Source organism: Panthera tigris, chromosome X (assembly GCF_018350195.1).
Source record: "Panthera tigris isolate Pti1 chromosome X, P.tigris_Pti1_mat1.1, whole genome shotgun sequence".
NCBI classification, from domain to species: Eukaryota; Metazoa; Chordata; class Mammalia; order Carnivora; family Felidae; genus Panthera; species Panthera tigris.
Window position 1 is genome coordinate 41,874,457 of NC_056677.1, and position 22,606 is coordinate 41,897,062.

General features: G+C 46.1%; 2 protein-coding genes across 4 annotated transcripts; both read left to right on the forward strand.

The window, feature by feature from the left end:
• The first annotated feature begins 611 nt into the window (after positions 1-611).
• LOC102967500 (EBP cholestenol delta-isomerase) lies at positions 612-4,905 on the forward strand. 2 transcript variants are annotated; one of them, XM_042974870.1, is made up of 6 exons: positions 614-703; positions 958-1,002; positions 1,588-1,906; positions 3,501-3,537; positions 3,666-3,796; positions 4,414-4,905. In XM_042974870.1, exons 3-6 carry the CDS (start codon positions 1,606-1,608, stop codon positions 4,635-4,637), a joined length of 693 nt encoding a protein of 230 aa, XP_042830804.1. In that variant the 5' UTR covers positions 614-703; positions 958-1,002; positions 1,588-1,605; the 3' UTR covers positions 4,638-4,905. The 2 variants fall into 2 exon arrangements, with proteins under 2 accessions (XP_042830803.1, XP_042830804.1); XM_042974869.1 differs by lacking the exon at positions 958-1,002 and having other exon boundaries at positions 612-703.
• A 2,771-nt stretch (positions 4,906-7,676) lies between these two features.
• TBC1D25 (TBC1 domain family member 25) lies at positions 7,677-22,023 on the forward strand. Of its 2 annotated transcripts, XM_042974706.1 has the most exons (6): positions 7,677-7,908; positions 9,691-9,800; positions 10,755-10,909; positions 19,724-19,851; positions 19,962-20,150; positions 20,426-22,023. In XM_042974706.1, the coding sequence occupies exons 1-6, from the start codon at positions 7,789-7,791 to the stop codon at positions 21,785-21,787; spliced, it is 2,064 nt and encodes a 687-aa protein (XP_042830640.1). In that variant the 5' UTR covers positions 7,677-7,788; the 3' UTR covers positions 21,788-22,023. The 2 variants fall into 2 exon arrangements, with proteins under 2 accessions (XP_042830640.1, XP_042830641.1); XM_042974707.1 differs by lacking the exons at positions 7,677-7,908; positions 9,691-9,800; positions 10,755-10,909 and adding an exon at positions 17,625-17,762.
• The last annotated feature ends 583 nt before the right edge of the window (positions 22,024-22,606 follow it).

Genomic DNA, 22,606 nt, shown 5'->3' on the forward strand with positions numbered 1-22,606 from the left:
GCTGGCTTAGAGTTAGGAAATTCGGATTGGCTCTTCAGAGTTGGCACAGGGAGATTGAGGGTCTCCATTGCAATTGGTCAGCAAGGCTGAGGAGCTTGGGCTTTCACTGCTTCTTCTGACTTGAAGTCGGGAGAGGTAAGAATGACCGCTGAGGAGTTCTGAGCGCTGAGGTAGAGGGCAGAGGCTCAGTGTACAAATGTGATCTGCCTGTCGTATTAAGCGTCCTTGCCGGTTCGGGCGTGAGGATTGACGATTGCTCCGGGAACCGGTTGCTCTGCCTAAAAAACGAGGGCAAAGGTAAGAGAACACAAAGCAATGCTGACTCAACAGCAGATGAGGAAGATAAACACCAGGTTTCTGATATGATTGATAATGGGATAGGGAAATGGGAGCCAAGACTCACTGCAGACAGGCTTCAGCCCGAAAACACCCACCAACCTTGGCAACTCCCACCTTTTCACCCAACTCCTGACACGGTCTCAACCAACAGCGAAAATGGCACCACGCATGGAGGCAGGGCCGGCGGCACACAGAGAGCTCCTATTGGTTAGGAGCGGCCCTGGTCGCCTTCCCAGCCCCTCCATTGGTTAGCTCCGTAAGGCGAGGACCTGTGAGAGGATGAGTCTGAACCAGGGACTTTACTCCGCCAGCGAGCCAGCCTGGAGCGTGAAGAAGACCGCTGCGACTGCGACCGCGCCGCTGGGTGAGTGTCCTCCCCCCCAGTCGGCCACTCCATCCCCTAGCTCCCAACTGCTAAACAGCTGGCCCTCAGCGCCTGCGAGAGACCCTCCCCTTTACACACACTCCCACCGCCCACCAAACGCGCCTGCGCGCGACCCTCTGCTACAGCGCGGTTGTTGGGACAACAGAAGATCTGCTTTCTCATTGGGCAGCTGGCCTACAGGCTTCAAGTTCTAATTGGTGGTCTCTGTATTTGATCCTTTTTTTGATGTTTAGCACCGCGCCCAAGACCCCCGCCTTCCGCTTTCCTCTTTCTTGCAGGTTGGTACCCTTATGCGCGATTTCAGGAAGGGTCTGCCTTTCCATACACTGAACCTGAGGATTGTAGTGCTGATTAGTTTTCTCTCTTCTGTCCTGCAGTTTCCAGGACTACGGGGAGGGAATAGTTTTCTGTTGAAAGATGCTAGACCCTGACCCCTGCAATGGGACTCAACCTGATCGCTGGGTCTCCCCAGCCCACTGTGACTCCTGAGGGCGAGGACCACGCCTGGCCCCTGTATCTCCCTTATCAGAGCATAACCAATGAGAGCTGGGACCTAATATGGTTCTTGTGTCTGCCCACCAGACTGTGACCAATGAGGGCAGGGGCTAGGCCTGGTTTCTATATCTTCTCTAGCTGACTGTGACCCCCGAGGTCCAGGATCTGACCTGGTTACTGTACCTCCCACATCTTATGGCTCCAGGAGGGCATATAGATTATTTTTAATCCAGTCTTACAGTATATTAACTGATAATTTTAATCCATTTACATTTCTGGTGATAATAAACTATTTGAATTTGATTTTATGGTCTCATGCTGTGCTTTCTATTCAAGTTTTTGTCCTTTTTTCTCCTTTCTGCTTACAGACATCAACCTACAAAGACATGACCACCAATGCCAGCCCTTTGCACCCATACTGGCCTCGGCACCTGAGGCTGGACAACTTTGTGCCCAATGACTGCCCCACTTGGCATCTCCTGGCTGGCCTCTTCTCTGTCTCTGGAGTCTTGGTTGTGACCACGTGGCTGTTGTCAGGTCGTGCTGCAGTTGTCCCCCTGGGGACTTGGCGGCGACTGTCCCTGTGCTGGTTTGCAGTATGTGGGTTCATTCACCTGGTGATTGAGGGCTGGTTCAGCCTCTACCACGAAGATCTTCTTGAAGACCAAGCTTTCTTGTCCCAACTCTGTGAGTCCTGAGTTCTTTGATGTGCTGTGGGAGGGAATTTTCTGCGCAGGGATTGGCTTAGATATTTATCCAACCACCAAGTCTAACATTATTTTAAAAATTTGTTTACCTTTTTTGTTGGGGATATACTCATATGGGTCAAAAAAACATTTAAAGAGGTATGCAATGAAAATCTACCTTCTGTCCACCAAGTGTCCCCAATTATTAACTAATATTTATAATTGCATATGTTTTTTCCAGGGTTTATTTACACAAAAATTACACACATAAGCCTCAGTTTACCATTTGCAAAAGAGGGATAACAGTAATATCCAAATATATGTAAGTTGCTTAGAACAGTGTTGGCAGACAGTAGATGCCATAACTATCATCATCATCATTGTTTTTTTTTCCTTTTGTGTAAACAAATGGTAATATACTATAGACACCTCTGACCTTTGCTTTTTTTAACATTTTTAAAAATATTTATTTTTGAGAGAGAGAGAGAGAGAGAGAGAGAGAAGGGGGAGGTGCAGAGAGAGAGGGAGACACAGAAACCAAAGCAGGCTCCAGGCTCTGAGCTGTCAGCACAGAGCCCAAAACAGGGCTTGAACTCACAGACCATGAGATCATGACCTGAGCCAAGGTTAGATGCTTACCCGACTGAGCCACCCAGGCGCCCCTGAACTTTGCTTTTTTTTAATGGGGTTACTCCTCATTGGTTCATGAAGACCTTTCAAAGCATAGATGTTACAGAATTATTTGACTTGTCCAAGTCTTTTGCTGTTATAGATAATACTCCTTTTTGGCCTCATGAATGAAACTACTATTCTTCCATAACACTTTGATCTAGCATACACAAGACTGTGGAGATCTGTTTTCATTTCTCTTGTAAATATGGCGGAGAAGAATGGTAGATGTCTGTTTAACTTTATGAAAAACTGCCAAACTGTTTTTAAAAATGGCTGCACCATTTTATTTTCCCACCAGCAGTATATGGGAGTTCTAGTTCCTCCACATCCTCGCCAACACTTGGTATGGTCAGGCGTTTCTTCAATTTTAGTCCTAGTGGATGCGAGTGATATCTCATTACTTTTCCTTAATGACTAATCAAAGTTTGGGCACCTTTCATATATTTATTGACCATTTGGGAATCCGCTTTTGTGAAGAAACTATTATTGTCTCTTGCCTATTTTTATACTGGGTGGTCTGTCTTTTTCTTACTAATTCTCCTCCCACTCTTTTATTCACTAATCTGTTCACCTCTGTGCTTGCATGCTCGCTTGCTTGTGTGCTCTCTCTCTCACTCACTCACTCACTCTTACTCACTCATTGGCTACTTTACTCACTCCATCACCTACACTTAACTCCTTTCATTCCACATTTATTGAATACTAGACAATCACAGCATTACTTACTGTTCTGTGTCAGGTGTGCATAAATTATCATTATATGTATGTTAACTCTAGAATCCAGACAGCTACCCCATTTCACAAATGAGGAAACTGAGGCATAGACGGGTTATAAAGCCCAGCTTACATGGGCACTCATCTCTCACAAGTCTGAGTTCCTTTTCTTGCCTTTATTCTTCATGTATGCCTCTTATTTTCTTCAGGGAAAGAGTATGCCAAGGGAGACAGCCGATATATCCTGTAAGTGTTTGCCTCCATCAAGGGAAACCTGCATTGGTTTGGGGTGGTGATGAGTCAAGGAGCACTAATGGGGTGCCCTGTGGGTAGAGCACAGTGATGCCAGCGTTCTCCAATCCTTTCTCCCACAGGAGTGACAACTTCACGATATGCATGGAAACCATCACAGCTTGCCTATGGGGACCACTCAGCCTATGGGTTGTGATCGCCTTTCTCCGCCAGCAGCCCCTCCGCTTTGTCTTACAGCTCGTGGTCTCTGTAGGTGAGGAGAGGGCCCACACTGAGTGCTGGAGGGGTTGATGAGGGATCTCCAGACACAGAGGCATTCCTGCAGAGAGCGTCTCTCAACTGTGCCCATCCAGGGCTGAGTCAGACTGACTGACATATTCCTGAGGTTCTCGAACATCCATGACGCCCTCAGTCTGTATTCTCAAGTAGGGAGGGTTCATTTCTCCTCCTCCTTCATCACAAAGTCTCTTGTGAAGGATACATGAGGTGGCCCACCATGGTGGGAAGCCCCTGGATCCTCCAGGATCAGGATTCTGAGCTCCCTTCATCTGACATTCAGTCCTCGTGGGTTCTTACATGGCTAGATTTCTTTAGTTCTGGAATCCTGATCTGTCTTGAATGAAAGCACTTTGAGCTTCCTTAAATTCTGGTGATAATGTACTCTCCTGAGTTCAGAAATGCTCAGCTTCTGATTTCTAGAATTCTCACTTTTGTAATTCCTCAAATTTTTCAGCCATATGATTTCAGAATTCTTAGCTCTCTAGATTTGGGAATCCTGAGCTCTGAGACCTTGAATGATGACTTATAAAATGCCTCAGAATAGCTTTTCCTCTTCACTTTGGTTTCCCTTTCCTCTTCTGCCCCCCACAGGTCAGATCTACGGGGATGTGCTCTATTTCCTGACAGAGCACCGGGACGGATTCCAGCATGGGGAGCTGGGCCATCCACTCTACTTCTGGTTTTACTTTGTCTTCATGAACGCTCTGTGGCTGGTGCTACCTGGAATCCTCGTGCTTGATTCTGTAAAGCAGCTCGCTCATGCCCAGAGCATGCTGGATGCCAAAGCCACAAAAGGCAAGAGCAAGCAGAACTAATATAAGCCAAGCTCAAACACTGGCTGATGAGGAACCCTCCACCAGTCAAAAGAGTCCAGTCCTTACTCCCACAGGTGGGAGGCACAAAATGAATTGATCTGGCAAATGCCTGCTGATGGGTAAGCACCAGAAGGGCCAGAGGCAGAGGCAAGAAAGGACGTGTGTGGAGCTACTGCCAGGAAGCACTGGGACAAAGGTACAGAGGAACCTAGGCAGTCCATGATGATGGCAGTTTTTAGAATCAGGAAATAAAAGATATGGACCCTAACACTGAGAGATCTTTAATTATTAACCCCAGAGATGCCCTGTGACTGGCCCCACAAACCCTTCCATCACTCATTCATTTCACAGATAACCGTTCTCTCAGCCATAGACCCCCATCATCATCACAGAGACCTCTAATTTATAACCTCACAAACCCCCTATCACTGACCCCACAGCGTCCCTTGATGGCTAATTAGATCCCCGAGACACCCATTATCTCTTTGAAGAAGTAATCATCCAGTATTCTCTCCAGAACACACTTTCTCATCCTTTGCAATATGGACAGGCTGAGAACTTTCCAAATCTCTAAGTTCTTCAATTTATTCAACCTCTTGTCTCCTGATCAGGTACCCTACAGACACCCCGTCAATAACTCCACAGATCTTTCCTCACTCACCTCAATCCCCATTACTCACTCCAAAGACCCCACCATTATTCACCCCACAGACTCACCTATTTCTACCCTAAAGATCTCCATCACTCACCACACAGACCCCACAAAACTCACACAAGACCCATCACTCACTTAACATAACTTGCCCCAACAGACCTCCAGTCGTGCAACCTACAACCCCATGACTGACCCCACAGACCCTCTCACTCTTCCCACAAATTCCCTGTCATTTACCCTATAGGGTGTCATTACTTACCCTACAAAGCCCTGTAACTCACCTTGCAGAATTTATCACCTCATACCCCACAGATCCCCCAATTACCCCACAGATCTTCCATCACTCACCCCACATCCTGTCATCCTACAAACCACCTATGATGTACCCACAGATTCCCATCATTCAACCCACAGATACCCCTCTCCCTACAGACCTGCCCCCATCACTTCTCCCACAATTTCTCTCATTAACCTCATAGACCTTGAGTCATAAAACAAACAGGTACTTGAGGAATGTGGAGATGACAAAGGATGAAAAAACTACAGATATCCGTAGACTGGCTCCTGGTGACCTGTGCAGAGCAGGACTTCAGATCAATTCCTGGTTCTACTCAAGCCTACAGTGTAGCTTTTGACAAATGCCTCAACTCTAAAGCCAGACACAGCCCACCTTTTGTCCATTGCACTTACCCTCTGTGCCACTTACTATCCCTTTGACCTTGAGCATGATTCTCCCTGACCTTCAGTGCTCTCATCTGTAAAATTCTAATAATAGTACCTCCCTCATAAGGTTTTTATGCAGATTAAATCAATTACTACATGTAGACTATCTGGAATACACTTTGTATTTGTTAAATGGAAGGATAAATAAACAGATGAAACAAAGTTCTCCCCAGGACTATGACAAGGAATTATTTTTTTTAATTTTTTTTAACGTTTATTTATTTTTGAGACAGAGAGAGAGCATGAACGGGGGAGGGTCAGAGAGAGGGAGACACAGAATCTGAAACAGGCTCCAGGCTCTGAGCTCTCAGCACAGAGCCCGACGCGGGGCTCGAACTCACGGACCGCGGGATCATGACCTGAGCCGAAGTCGGCCGCTTAACGGACTGAGCCACCCAGGCACCCCTGACAAGGAATTTTTTTATCTCCTTGTTTCCAGCAGTATCTTTCCATCCAAGGCCCCCTCCACAACCAAGACAGACCTCTGACCACATTATACCCCATTTAAAATCTGTGCATCAGTGCCCTCAGGATTAAACTCCAAAATCCAGGCTAATATTTTGTTCATCCCACCCTATGATAATTTTAATGAGAAGCAGACTGAAAGTTTTAAATTTTTTTTTATTATTTTTGAGAGACAGAGAAAGAGAACGAGCAGGGGAGGGGCAGAGAGAGGGAGACAGAATCTGAAGCAGGCTCCAGGCTCTGAGCTGGCTCTCAAAAATTCCCCATTATTTTATACCTTCTAGGAAACTGATTATCTAATATTAATACCAAGGAAACAAAAAGATACCAAAATAAAATTGCAGACTTACCTAAAAAATTAATGTTAAAGAGTAGCATTCATATAACACTGCAACCATAACTGAGGTCCAGGCATCTTGCAGGACTCCTTTGTTAGAAATTACATTTGTAAATGTATTTTGTCTGTATTTTGTCAAACCATATGGATGTGCAATGAAGTGAGAAGCATGCCTTCATGCATATTGTGATTCGAAGAATCTAAAAATATGCTCATTCAGCTGATATTTAGTGGACATACAATGTTATTTAATAACAGGACTGACCTCAACGTGTTGTGAGGATTAAGTAAAACGAAGGCAAACAAAAAACCAGGACCTCCAGAGAGCATAAAAATCGCTTTTTTTTTTTTTGGTAAGTTATTTATTGAAATACATTATGCAGGCAGAAACTGTAAAAGTCACGCTTCACGAATTTTCACAAAGTAAACTATTCTTAAAAGATTCTGGAAAAAGGATTATTTTTCCGTTCAGCATACTCTTTTGAAGCGAGGGACACAGGCATTTGAAATAGATGACATCATCTGCTATTCAGAAGGGGGAGGCGACTAGGAGCGGGACGCGGGGGTCTTGACGCCAAGCGCAGCAGCTTCCTTTCCCCGCCCATGCCTCTCGCCTGAATGGGTGGTTACTGTAACACAAGTAGGTGAATCCGGAAGTAAAGTGCCCAAACAACCAAACCGCAGACGAGGGGAGGTGGGACCTCAGTAAGCGCCTGCGCACTGGCTAAAGTGAGGCAATACACTCGGCTTTAGGGGCGGGATACCTGGCAACAGCATCCTATGCGCATGCGTAGAGGCCGTCTCCACCCTGTGCCAGGTGGGAGGGGCAGTAGGGGGGGCGGGCAGGGTCGCACGGCGCCCTCTGCGCCTGCGCTCAGGCGCAAGGTGGGGCCGCGGGCGCCTGCACTCTAGAGTGTTCACGAGAGTAGGGGGCAACGGTCAACCGTCGCCCTGAGACGGGTGGCGGCGGGATGGCGTCGGCCTTAGGATCCTCGGACTTGGCCGGCTCTGGAGCGCCCCCACCTGGTGGGGGAGCCCAGGCGGCGGCGGCTGAAGAGGAGGAGCGAGAGGTGGTACGGGTCCGAGTCAAGGTGAGGCTGACAGCTGGTCGGCCAGCCCGACTGGGGTGTCCACAGGAGGGGAAGGCGTTGACTGCCCTAGGTTGGAGGGCGGGACCCGAGATCTGGGGTGTTACCTGAGGGGCGAGGCTTGAGGGCGGAATGACAGTGGTGGGGACGGGGGTGGGGCGGGGGGAGGCAGGACCTGGGAGTGCTGGGCAGGGCTTGAGAAAATGGAGGGGTAGGGGCCTCAGAAATGGGTGGGTGGAGATTATGGGTAGAGGGGAGGGGCTCTAGGGCTGGGGGAGGGGCCCTAATAGTTAAGAAGTGAGGCCCTGAGGAATGAGGGGGAGCTGCTGGTGTCTGAAAAGGAGGTGCTGAGGTCAGTTAACATGTGTGTTAAGACTACACTTTTCTTGTGTGTCCCCACCCTGGATGAGCTGACACGCTTGTCGGTAAGACGAACAGCTAAATAAATGAGATGCTTTGGACACTGGTGAACGCCATGAGGAAATAACGAAAAAGCCTCTGAACTAGGGTGTTACTTTAGCCAAGGTTGTACCGGGAAGTCCCTACAGAGATATTAAAGGAGCAGAGACCCAAATAAAAAAGGAGTCAGCTATGTGCATACCGGAGGAAGAATGGAAGCAGAGAGAACAGCAAGGGCAAAGGCTGGGAGGTGGGGATGAGCTTGGCATGTTCCCTTAGGTTCCCATATTTCTGGAGCGAGAGGGCAAGGTCAAGAGTGGGTAGGGGGGTAAAGCAAAGAATTAAAAGAGGGGCATATTGTGAAGGGCCTGTGGCATGTATTCTAAGAAAGCTGTGGCGATAGTTCCAGCAAGTGGTGATAGTGGCTGGGACTAGGGTGGTGGCATTGGTGTTGATGAGAAGAAGGTAGATTCTGGAAAGAAGTAAACAGATCACCTCAGGGTAATACAGGAAGCTCTAAGGTAGAGGTTTGGGAATTCAGAAGAATTGATGCCTGAGCTGTGAGTGAGCCAGTTGAAGAAAGCAGGAAGGACTTTCCAGAGAGGGGGATCAGCACAAGCAAAGTCCTGGAGCCAGGATGTATTCAAAGTAACTTCCAGCCATTTGGTAGTACCAGAGCATAAAGTTCAAAAAAGCTGACTGAAGAGAGGCTGGCTAGGGTCCTATAGACCCGCCTTCTGGGGACCCTCAGATTGCGTTTGAAGAGATTTAAGCAGGGGAGTATTGTCGATAGATGTGCCAAATTGGTGCAGCATGGAGTATTGATTGAATGGAGGCCAGACCGGACATGGTGATCCTGACAACCAATCGGGGGGACACAGAAGAAGGATTGGGTGGGGGCGTCTGGGTGGCTCAGTCGGTTAAGCATCCAATTTCGGCTCAGGTCATGATCTTGTGGTTCTTGAGTTCGAGCCCCTCATTGGGCTGTCTGCCGTCAGCACAGAGCCCGCTTCGGATCCTCTGTACCCGTCTCTTTCTGCCCACCCCTCTCTCTCAAAAATAAATAAACATTTTTTTTAAAAAGAAGGATTGGGTGTCTGGACTATTGCAGTAGCCTCCTCCTCACTAGACTGCTGCTTTCTCCCTTGCCCCCAACAGTCTATTCCTCCAAGAGCATCCAGAGGATCCTGTTAAATCCTAAGTCAGATCACATCCTTCCTCTGCACAGGATCCTCCAAGTCAAAAACCAAAGCCCTCACCATGGCCCAGAACATCTGCCTCCATCTGCCCCTCCCCCAACTTGTATGACCTTGCCTCCTATCCCTCACTCCACTTCATCGTGGTGATGTAGACCCTGGTGGCCTACCCTGTGTCTTCTCTCCCCAGAAGTGTGAGAACTTCTTGCCACCCGAGTTCCGCTCTTTCGCTGTCGACCCCCAGATCACCTCGCTCGATGTATTACAGCACATCCTCATCCGAGCCTTTGACTTAAACGGGTGAGTTATGGGATGCTGGGGGACCAACCATTAGGCCACCCACCTCAACAGTGGTTGTTTGGCTTTTAAGTTGTTGTTTGGTAGGGATTTTGTTTGTTTGTTTTATTATTACAAACACTCCCCCAGTGAACTGCCACTTTTGCCTATCTGGGAATATTTGGGGAAATGTACTCAGGATAAATTCCTAGCAGTAGTATTTCTGGGTTAAAGGGTGTATGCTTTTTAAAAATTCAATGGATGTTTCCAAAATGCTCTCCAGACAGGTTTTTTTTTAAACTGATTTACAGTCTCACCAGCAGCATATAAAATGCCTGTTTTCCTCAAAAACATTGGTTACTAGAAAACATTGGAAAATTTGCCAACCTGATACATGAAAAGTGGTGTCTCTTGGGGACAGGTGTAATGTGATGGTTATTTTGTTGTGGTTGTTATTTTGGAGGAATACATGCACATGGTAGCAAATTCAAAGAGTACGAAAGTATTGAATACTTAGGCTGTGTCCATGGTTACCTTAGTTATCACACAACATACTTCATTGCATGGTTGCACAAGTGTAAGTGAAGAACAAATTCTTAGTTGTTGTTTGACTTTTTTGCATAAACATTTTTTGTTGTGAAAAATAAACATACAGATTGCTTTATTTTTTATGCAGTAGAAAGGCTGCTTTCTTCCCACCTCTTTCCCTGAACTACCCTGTTACCCTCCCTAGAGGGGACCAATATTCTTTTTCAGTGTGCCCTCTAGATTCAAGCAGGTGTGTATCTGCTTCTGGGTTTGTGTAACAAAGTAGAGATAATCAATCTGATCTCAAGCTGCCCACAGTCTTTGGCACAGTACCCAACACTTGATAGTTGTTCAGCATTGTCTCGGTCTTCCCTGGCATCTTGTGGAAAATGTCCCTGAGGCCTCTGGGGCACTGGGGCACTTGAGAGCTGCCATACTTCCTCTATCCAGGAAGAAGAACTTTGGCATCAGCTACCTAGGCCGGGATCGGCTCGGGCAGGAAACTTACCTCTCACTCCTGTCTGACTGGGACCTCAGCACAGCCTTCGCCACAGCCTCCAAACCTTACCTGCAGCTGCGTGTAGACATTCGGCCCACTGAGGACAGTGAGTATCTGGCACCCTGGGGGCACTGCTCTGGGACCCACCCTTTCCCTAAAGGATGACTCCACCCCTTACAGTACAGTCCCTCACAGTGGGCTTGGAAAGAAGGTATATTAGGTCCAAATGCTGATTTGGCCACTAGGCCTCAATTTCTTTATCTGTAAAGTAGAAAAAATGGTATCTTAGGGCCATCGTGAGGATTAAACAGGGAAAATCATGGAACACTGCATGGTTGCATAGTGAAAGCTCAAAAAATATTACCTCTAACAACCGTAATTATATTATATTTACTGTTATAACATATAACCTAGTGATATAGGTTATAATTATATAATGCAGTATAACAATAGAGGTATAGTATTGTATGTTTCCGTTATAATAACACATAAATATAACAATACTGATTATAATAATGATGGTTGTATTTATTCATTCATCCTGACTCATACTCATTTGTTTGCACACTTGCTCACTCATTCATCATTGCCTTGATCTCTCAGCCACTTCATCTCTTCTTATATTTGTTCCCTGACTCTTGCCTGTGTTGGTTCCTGGGAGCACACAGATAAATTAAGACAGGGACCCAAAAACTTAATTACAAACCATATATTGGATGCTAATATTGTATCAATATTAAATGTCCTGGGTATGGTAATGGTATCGTGGCTGCCAAAGGAAAATGTCCTTGGTAAAAACACCGTTAGCTATTAAGAGATAAAGTGTCATGATGTCTGTCAATAATTCAGCCAAAAAAAAACAGGTATCTATATGGAGAGAGCGAGATGAAGCAAATGTGGCAAAAATGTGAACAGGGGAGCTAGATGAAGGGCATATAGGTGTTCAATGTATTCATGTTTCTAACTTTATTGTAGATTGAAATTTTTTTAATAAAAAGTTGTGGAGTGGAAGCCTCAGAAAATTCACATGCCCATTTGGGATGACCAAGGTATTACTAACGTCATACTAACACAAATAGCTAACATGTGTCGAACACTTAGGACCATTCTACACCCATAATATTCATTAGATTGTCAAAACAATCCTACAGGGTAGGCATGATGGTTATCCCTATGTTATAGATGAGGCTCAGAGAAGGGATAGGACTTGTACATGTCACACAGACAGTAAGTGGAGGAGCAGGATTTGAACCCAGGTGGTGGCTAAACTAGCTCCAGAGTCCTTGTTCTTAACCATTTGATTCTGTGAAATTATGGGCTTGTTAAGATTGGCAGCCTTGAAAAGAAGAGAGGCAGAGAGAGAGAGAAAAAAAAACTGGAGTCAGAGAGAAAGATAATGACAGAGATGGGCAGAGAGACAAATGGAAAAAGGTAGCCAGAGACAAGAACTTCTTTTATTTTTATTTATTTTTATTTTTAATTTAAGTACAAGTTAGTTAACATACAGTGTAATAATGATTTCAGGAATAGAATTTGGTGATTCATCACTTACATATAACACCCAGTGACCATCCCAACAAGCGCCTTCCTGAATACCCATCATCCATTTTAGTCCATCCCCCCATTCACCTCCCCTCCAGCAACCCTCAGTTTATTCTCTGTATTTAAGAGTCTCTTAAGGTTTGTGTCCTTCTCTGTTTCTATCTTATTTTTGCTTCCCTTCCCTTATGTTCATCTGTTTTATTTCTTAAATTCCACATATGAGTGAATTCATATGATATCTTTCTCTGACTGATTTTGCTTAGCATAATACACTCTAGTTCCATCCACATTGTTGCAAATGGCAAGATTTCATTCGTTTTGATCACTGAGTAATATTCCATGGTGTGTTGTGTGTGTGTGTGTGTATACATATATGTATGTATATGTATATACATGTGTGTGTATACACACATACCACATCTTCTTTATCCATTTATCAGTCAGTGGACATTTGGGCTCTTTCCATACTTTGGCTTTGTCAATAGTGCTGCTATAAACATTGGGGTGCATGTGCCCCTTCAAATCAGCACTCCTATATCCTTTGGATAAATACCTAGTAGGGCCATTGCTGGGTCATAGGGTAGTTCTATTTTTAATTTTTTGAGGAACCTCCATACTGTTTTCCAGAGTGGTTGCACCAGTTTGCATTCCCACCAGCAGTGCAAAAGGGTTAGCCTTTCTCCACATCCTCGCCAACATCTGTTGTTGACTGAGTTGTTAATATTAGCCATTCTGACAGGTGTGAGGTGGTATCTCGTTGTGGTTTTGATTTGTATTTCCCTGATGATGAGTGATGTTGAGCATTGTTTCATGTGTCTGTTAGCCATCTGGATATCCTTTTTTTTTTTTTTTAACGTTTTTTTGTCTTTGAGAGACTGAGAGAGACACAGCACCAGCAGGGGAGGGGCAGAGAGAGAGGGAGACACAGAATCCAAAGCAGGCTCCAGGCTCTGAGCTGTCAGCACAGAGCCTGACAGGGGCTTCAATCCGTGAACCATGAGATCATGACCTAAGCCAAAGTCTGACGCTTAACCAGCTGAGCCACCCAAGCGCCCCCATCTGGATGTCTTCTTTGGAAAAGTGTCTATTCATGTCTTTTGCCCATTTCTTCACTGGATTATTTGTTTTTTGGGTGTTGAGTTTGATAAATTCTTTATAGATTTTGGATACTAACCCTTTATCTGATGTCGTTTGCAAATATCTTCTCCCATTCCATCGGTTGCCTTTTAGTTTTGCTGATTGTTTCCTTTGCTGTGCAGAAGCTTTTTATCTAGATGAGATCCCAATAGTTCATTTTTGCTTCTGTTTCCCTTGACTCTGGACACATGTCAAGTAAGAAGTTGCTGCGGCCAAGGTCAAAGAGATTGTTGTCTGTTTTCTATAGGATTTTGATGGCTTCCTGTCTTACATTTAGGTCTTTCATCCATTTTGAGTTTATTTTTGTGTGTGGTGTAAGAAAGTGGTCCAGGTTCATTCTTCTGCATGTTGCTGCTGTCCAGTTTTCCTAACACCATTTGCTGAAGAGACTGTCTTTTTCTCTTTTCTTTTTTTTTATGTTTTATTTATTTTTGAGAGGGAGCAGAGAGAAAGGGAGACACAGAATCCGAAGCAGGTTCCAGGCTCTGAGCTGTCAGCACAGAACCTGATGCGGGGCTCCAACTCACCAACTGTGAGATCATGACCTGAGCCGAACTGGGATGCTTAACCAACTGAGCCAGCAGGTGCCCCCAAGAGACTATCTTTTTTCCTGGATATTCTTTCCTGCTTTGTCAAAGATTAGTTGGCCATACGTTTGTGGGTCCATTTCTAGGTTCCAGTGATCTATGTGTCTGTTTTTGTGCCAGTACCATACTGTCTTGATGATTACAGCTTGGTAATAAATTTGGAGTCTTGAATTGTGATGCCTCCAGCTTTGGTTTTCTTTTTCAGGATTGCTTTGGCTTTTTGGGGGTCTTTTCTGATTCCTTAGAAATTTTAGGATTGTTTATTCTAGCTCTGTGAAGAATGCTGGTGTTATTTTGATGGGGTTTGCATTGAGTATGTATATTGCTTTGAGTAGTATTGACATTTTAACAATATTTGTTTTTCCAATCCATGAGCATGGAATGTTTTTCTATTTTCTTTCATAAGCTTTCTATAGTTCTCAGTGTATAGATTTTTCACCTCTTTGTTTAAGTTTCTTCTTAGGTATTTCATGGTTTTTGGTGCAGTTGTAAATGGGACTAATTCCTTGATTTCTCTTTCTGCTGCTTCGTTATTGGTGTATAGAAATGCAACCAATTTCTGTACATTGATTTTATGTCCTGCGACTTTGCTGAATTCATGAATCAGCTCTAGCAGTTTTTTGGTGGAGTCATTTGGGTTTTCCACATAGAGTATCACGTTGTCTGCGAAGAGTGAAAGTTTGACTTCCTCCTTGCTGATTTGGATGCCTTTTATTTCTTTGTGTTTTCTGATTGCTGAGGCTAGGATTTCCAACACTATGTTGAATAACAGTGGAGATATATATATGCACACACACACACCTGTATGATTTCTGAGTATCTCCTCTTACTTTGGAACATCTTCCCCATCCACAAGCTTATACAAATATTCTCCTACATTTTATTCTTATATGCTTATTATTTTCTTTAAAAAAATTTTTTTAATGTTTATTCATTTTTGAGAGAGAGAGAGAGACACAGCACGAGCAGGGGAGGGGCAGAGAGAGAGGGAGACACAGAATCTGAAGCAGGCTCCAGGCTCTGAGCTGTCAGCACAGAGCCCAACGCAGGGCTTGAACCTATGAACCATGAGATCATGATCTGAGCTGAAGTCATGCAACCAACTGAGCCACCCAGGTGCCCCTGCTCATTATTTTCATTTTTTGCATGTAAATCTCTACTCTTTGAACACTGTGGTAAGTACACTTAGCTCTCAAAAAATGCCAGATAAACAGTTAATTATGCCAGTATCATTTATTAAAGATACACCTTTTTTACACTGATTTGAAATGACACTTTTATCATACACTGAATTCTCATGTGTACTTGGATTTATTTCTGGGCTTTCTATCACATTCTACTAATTGGCTCCATTTTTATATTGCTGTGCTAACACCATATTTTTATCACATTGGTTTTGTGGTTAATTTTGATAAGGCAAGCATTGCCATCCTCCCACTGTGCTTTTTCTTGGCTCTTCTTTTTCTTAACTATTCTTAAAAAATGTGAATTCTTTCATATGATCCTTAAAATAATTTTATCCAATTCCAGGAAAAACCCTGTTAGGCTTCTGATTGGCATTGCACAGAATTTATATATTAATTCAGGGTTTGGGAAGTTTGACAAGTTTATAAGAAAATGTAGTACGCATACCATATATTATGTAATACCACAAGCAGGGCCTGGAACAGCACCCCATAACAGCACTTGGATGCTTCTTCAGGGAAATGTGTGCGCATTCCCACTTAGTAGATTACATAAAGACTATATATAGTCTCATGGCAGTTCAGATCAGGCTTTACCACGGGATAAGTTTGTGCTCATAGAAATCCTTTGCTCATTCTATTAATGGGTTCTTTCTTTCTTTTTTTGGTCAATATAGGATATCTCTCTCTTTTCCTGTAATATGTTTGGTCTTGAACGGTGCTTTTTCTGACATTCACATGGCTGCACTTCCTTTCTGTTTGTTAGTGTTTACCACATATACCTTTAGATTTCTTCAACTTTCAGCCTTCCTCTATCATTTAGTTTTAGGTATGTCTCTCACAGAAACCCCATAGCAGGATTTATGCTTTTTTTGCACAACTGACAGTGAAATCTTTTCCCCTCCAGTCTCTCCCACCCTCACAGGCCCTTGAAATGGAAGCTTTGGGACACTTTTAATTCTTATTTTTCCTCTTTTCCCTAACTTTTAACCTCTGAGTTTTGGTTAGTTAGTAATTTCTTTTTATAAATTTTTTTTATGTTTTATTTTATATTTGAGAAAGAGACAGAGTGCGAGCAGGGGAGGGGCAGAGAGATGGAGACAAAATTTGACACTCCAGGCTCTGAGTGTCAGCACAGAGCCCGACACGGACTCGAACCCATGAACCATGAATGAGATCATGACCTGAGCTGAAGTCAGACACTCAACCAACTGAGCCACCTAGGCGCCCCAGTAATTTCTTTTTAAATTCTAGGCTATCATTATATTTTCTTTATAGTAGGTCACTTGTGTCCCAGGAATCCTAATGTAACACTTAATATTGCAAACTCCCAATCATTGCGATGGGATTCTTGAGCAAACGGCTAAAAATTCGTGAGATGTCTTTAGTGCAAAAAGGGGACTTTGCTAAAGCACAGGGACAGGACCCATGGGCAGAAAGGGCTGCACTGGGGTTGTGAGAAGTGACTGACTATACACTTTTAAGTTAATGGGAGTTAGGGATAGTGTAAGTCTCTAAGGAATTTGAAAGTAAAGCTTTTAGGACCTTGAGGGGCTGCTGTTAACATAAGGTTACTTTTAGTCTTTAATTAGACAAAAACATGAAGGAAGTAAGGCATCCATGAGTTCCTTGGACAGGGTCACCCTGCATGTTTCAAATATCTATCAGTGGGCTGCAAGCTGTAAGGAGATTTAATTGAAGCTACATTTTCTATTGCCTTTGTTTCCCTCATCAGTGGTATCTTTGTCATTTCACGTTTCACTATACATATTAAAAACTTGTGGCCTGTCACTATTTACTCTCCCTTTTGCCTTCCCCCACTTTGATCCCCTGAAGTTATTCAGTAGTCATTTGCTTAGAGAACTTCTTATTCTCCAATAAGGTGCACAGGTTACATGTACTCCTCTGACCAAAAATGTCTTTCTTTGGCCATGATTGATATGTGCTGTCTTGCCTGGGTGGGGGGCCCATGCATCTCAAGCGTTTCTTCTCAGCGCTCCATGGGTGCTACAGGCCACTGTCTTCTTGCTTCCAGAGTTGAGGAACAGAACTATTTGCATCTTAGTCCTCCAGGTATCTCTACTTTTTTTACTCAAATCGTCAAGCTTGAGCTCTGCACCTTGAAGGGGTTCTTCTGTTTTGTCTTACATTAAAAAAAATGTTTATTTATTTTGAGAGAGAGAGTGAACGAACAGGGAAGGGGTAGTGAGGGGGGCAGAGAGAGAATCCCAAGCAGGCTCTGTGCTGCCAGTGCATAGCCCAATGCTGGGGCTCGAACCCACGAACCATGAGATCATGACCTAAGCTGAAACCAAGAGTCGGATGCTTAACTGACTGAGCCACCCAGGTGCCCCTTGTTTTTCTTTTTCTTTCTTTTTTTTTAATATTTGGTCTTTCAGATCATTGGTTTGACCTTCATCATTTTACCTGTTAAGTGTTTTCATGCCTTGGAAAGACCACTCTGGCAGCTGTTGGGAGAGAGTGGAGAGGAACAAAGAGGGAGTTTCAGGTGAGAGATGTGGTGGTTCAGGCTACAAAGCCAAGATGAGAGAAGAGGTGGAATTTAAGTATGTTCTGTGGGCAGAAGCCACAGGACTTAGTGACAGTTTGGCCCTGGGAGTTGAGAGTGGGAGGCTGCAGGGATGTCTTTCAGGTTTCTGGCTCAAACAGATGAACAGATAGAGACACTGTCTATTCACATGAGGAGCAGAGGAGGAGGTTGTGTCGCAAGTGGATCTTGGGTTCTCTTTTTGGATCCCATAGGTTTTCAGTGCTCTATGAGACATCCAGGGAGAGGCAGTGACATCCAAATAGGGCCTCGAGTTTCCTCCTCCCTCAGCTGTGTGGCAGAAGGCACAGTGGACTCCATGGACATGCTGCTTAGGGACAGCATTTGCCTGCAAATTACAATGGCTTAAACAAATCAAAGTTGATTTGCTTCATATTGTAGAGTTTGATATTGTATCAAGTATTGTAAGATTTTATATTGTAGAGTTTATAGAGTTTGACATAGCTGTTGTCAGTTTAGCAGCTCTGTGGTTCCAGGGCTGACATCTCTTAAGTTTCTCAAACTTCCTTTCATGTGGCCACTGCCACTTCAGCCACCACATCACATTTGTGGTAGGAAGACAGGATGTGAGGGGAAGTAAAGAAGAGAGTAAAGAGACAAATTTCTATTGATATTCCAAGGGTCAAAACTGGAGAGAGCCAGTATAGCGCTATTTCCTCTAAGACACAAATACTTTCTCTAAAATCTGTCTGGGCTCTGGAGTCCGGTAAACAAGATTCAGATCCAGCCGTACCATTTCCTGGCTGTCAAGTCTTGGCCAATTACCATTCCAACCTTTTTTGTCATCATCTACAAAATGAGAATGATCATGGTAATCTCTACCGATTGTGGGGTGAAGGCTAGTGTGAATAGTAGATTAAGAGTTTGGGGGCACCCGGGTGGCTCAGTTGGTTAAACGTCCGCCTTGGGCCCAGGTCATGATCTCGCAGTTTGTGAGTTTGAGCTCCGCATCCGGCTCTGTGCTGACAGCTCAGAGCCTGGAGCCTGCTTCAGATTCTGTGTCTTCCTATCTCTCTCTCTCTCCCCCTCCCATGCTCACTCACTCACTCTCTCTCTCAAAAATAACTAAACATTTTTTAAAAAGAGGTTGGGCTCTTGGGGTACCTGAGTGGCTCAGTTAGTTAAGGGGTCTGACTCTTGATTTTGGCTCAGGTCATGATCTCATGTTTGTGGGTTCGAGCCCCGTGACAGGCTCTCCACTGGCAGGGCAGAGCCTGCTTGGGATTCTCTGTCTCTCTCTCTGTCTCTCTCTCTCTCTCTCTCTCTCTCTCCCTCTCCCTCTCCCTCTCTCTCTCTCTCCCCCCTCCCCTTGCTCACATGCTGTCTCTCAAAATAAATAAATAAGCATTTAAAAAAAAAAGAGTTTGGGCTCTTGAGCTTTGGGCCTGGGCTTCAAATTTCAGTTCTTTCACTCACTAGCTGTGAGGCCTTGGGTAACTATCTTCTATTGATTGTGCCTGTTCCCTCATAGAAAGAATCATGATAATAATGGTGCCTAACTTAGAGAATATGGATGTGAATGTTAAATGAGTCAATATTTGCAAAGGGCTCAGAATACTTCCTGGCACTTAGCACCATGGAACTGGTAATGTTATCTAGTGTTCTTATTATTTCTATTAAACTTAAGCCCTTGTCACAGTGCCTGGCACATAGTAAGTGCTCAATAACTGTGACTTCATACATTAAAATATTGCTTAGAGTCTACCCAGCCATTTTGTGAGACCGTTACCACAAAAGAATTATTCATGGTTTAATTTTCGCCTGATTTGGATGACATGGGAAGAGAAGGTGGGAGTCATTCATTGCCCCGTGGGTAGCCTGGCTGTAGTAGGATAGGAACCCAGCCCTGCGGTCTGGGACTCTGACCCCCATTCTCATATTGTCTCATTCTGTGTGCCTAGGCCCGCTGCTGGAAGACTGGGACATAATCAGCCCCAAGGATGTCATTGGTTCTGATGTGCTGCTGGCTGAGAAACGGTCATCGTTGACGACAGCTGCCCTGCCCTTCACGCAGTCTATCCTCTCTCAGGTGGTTTCAGGGACCCCTGTGGCCAGCTGTAGCTGGCGCCCCAGACTCTGAGAATGCTGTTTGGCACCTGCCCAGCTGACAGGTGGCCTTTCCCCCTCCTTCCTTCACAGGTGGGCCGCACCTTGTCTAAGGTCCAACAGGTGCTGAGCTGGTCATATGGGGAAGATGTCAAGCCCTTCAAGCCACCCCTGAGCGATGCTGAGTTTCACACATACCTGAACCACGAGGGCCAGCTCTCCCGCCCTGAGGAGTTACGCCTGCGGATCTATCACGGTGGTGTTGAACCCTCCCTGCGAAAGGTGAGCCGCCTCGGTCACTCATCAGATCCATCACTCGTGCAGTCGTGAACAGCACATGAGACACATGCAGCGGACCACGCCATCATGGGATGGCATGGACATGTTCCAGAGCAGCAAGCTCTCCTTCAGGAGGGCTAGAGGCAGAGGTGGGAAGGCAGACTTTTCTGAAGGAAGACAAAGGCCCCAAGGCCACAGGGTGGATGGTATCGGATATACACTGGGATGTGGTGGCTCGTTTGTAGAACCTCAGCCTTATCCCTTTTGTCCCTGGCCAGGTGGTGTGGCGGTACCTGTTGAATGTGTACCCAGATGGGCTGACAGGCCGCGAGCGGATGGACTACATGAAACGCAAGAGTCGCGAGTATGAACAGCTCAAGAGCGAGTGGGCACAGCGAGCAAGCCCTGAGGACTTGGAATTCATCCGCAGCACAGTCCTCAAGGATGTGCTGCGTACGGACCGGGCCCACCCCTACTATGCAGGGCCTGAGGATGGCCCGCACCTGCGGGCACTGCACGACTTGCTCACCACCTATGCCGTTACCCACCCACAGGTGTCCTACTGCCAGGGCATGAGCGACCTTGCCTCGCCCATCCTCGCCGTCATGGACCATGAAGGCCATGCCTTCGTCTGCTTTTGTGGCATCATGAAGCGCCTGGCCGCGAACTTCCATCCTGACGGCCGAGCCATGGCCACCAAGTTCGCCCACCTTAAGCTGCTGCTGCGACACGCTGACCCTGACTTTTATCAGTACCTACAAGAAGCTGGTGCTGATGACCTGTTCTTCTGTTACCGCTGGTTGTTGCTTGAACTGAAGCGTGAGTTCGCCTTTGATGATGCCCTCCGCATGCTTGAGGTCACCTGGAGTTCACTGCCACCCGATCCTCCTGAACATGAAGTAGAGCTCGTTGGACCCCCCAGTCAAGTGGCAGACACTGGCTTCAGTGGCCACAGGGGAAGGCCCATGCGACAGAGGCACATGCTGAGGCCTGCTGGTGGAGGAAGCAGTGCTTTTGAAGATGCTGTTGACCACTTGGTCACGACCAGCCAGGGGCCTGGTGGCGGGGGGCGTCTCCTGAGACAAGCCAGTCTGGATGACCTTCAGCAACTCAGGGATCACACGGGCTCCAGGAGGGATCCTCGGGTCCAGCTGCCCCACCCAGCTGCCCTTATCAGCTCCAAGTCCCTCTCTGAGCCCTTATTGAACTCCTCAGACCCACTGCTCTCCTCCTCTTCCCACCCTGATTCCCCATCCTCCTCATCTCCACCATCCACCCAAGAGGCCTCTCCTGCTGGTGATGTGGCTGCAGGATCCCCCTTGATGCCAGAGTTGGGCTCCCCACAAGAACCTGGGAAGTCCCTGCCACCCCCACCCCCACTGGGCCTGCCCCCACCCCAGGAGTTTGGTCGGGGGAACCCATTCATGCTCTTCCTCTGCCTCGCCATCCTGCTGGAGCACCGCGACCACATCATGCGCAACGGGCTAGATTACAATGAGCTGGCCATGCACTTTGACCGCCTCGTGCGAAAACACCACCTGGGGCGTGTCCTTCGCCGGGCCAAGTCTCTCTTCGCTGATTACCTGCAGTCGGAGGTGTGGGACTCAGAGGAGGGGGCCGAGGCCACAGCCCCATCTTGATCAGGTTGCTTGCAGCCTACCGTCAGCCCCACCTGGTCTCTGTTCTTTGCCATGAGGGCCTACACATAAGACGCCACCTCCCTGCCTGTCAGCCCTTGACCTGTTGGAGTGCAGGGTCCTCTCTCCCCAGGTCTGAGAGTATGGGACTATGCTTTGGCACTGCCCTGTGGAGGCCACGGCCTCTTTTCTCAGTTTATGTTGTTTCATTTTTAACAACTATACTTTGCACACATGAACGTTGCTGTGGTCTTGTGTATTTCTCCGCCCTCTCCCTGGTTTTTGTTATAGATGGAGTCCCCAGGGGCTCTTAACCTGATGGAGCTGAAATAACTTCACTTGGTGGAGGGTGGTTCCTACTCCCCCAGTGGCAGGAGAGTGGGTGCTGAGGCTTGGTTCTCAAAGGAGAGCCCAGGTCAAGGACTGCCTGGAGATAGCCTGAGGCTGTTTTGTGGTACATCTGTCTGCCTGGGAGCGACTGGATTATGGCTGTGAATGTATGTTTTCAGGACAGGCCCCAAATGAGGGATGAGAGAGAGAGTTCCTGACTCCAAAAGGGCAAGACTCATCACACAGACTGGACGGTATAGGCTACTTAGAAATGTTGGGCCAGCCACTTCTGCCATTCCACATGTCACCATCTCTAGGATCCAGACACTCCCCTGTGAGTCTTACTGCTGGCAGTCCTGGGCAGGGGGCTGAGGCTATTCTTGTCACTTGCTTTGGGACCAGCCTGAGGGACTGTGGCCTTGCCATGCCTCGGGCTCTAAGCCCTAAATTGGGTTTCCAGCTCACGAGGGCCTGTCTTAACAAGTTAGCAAT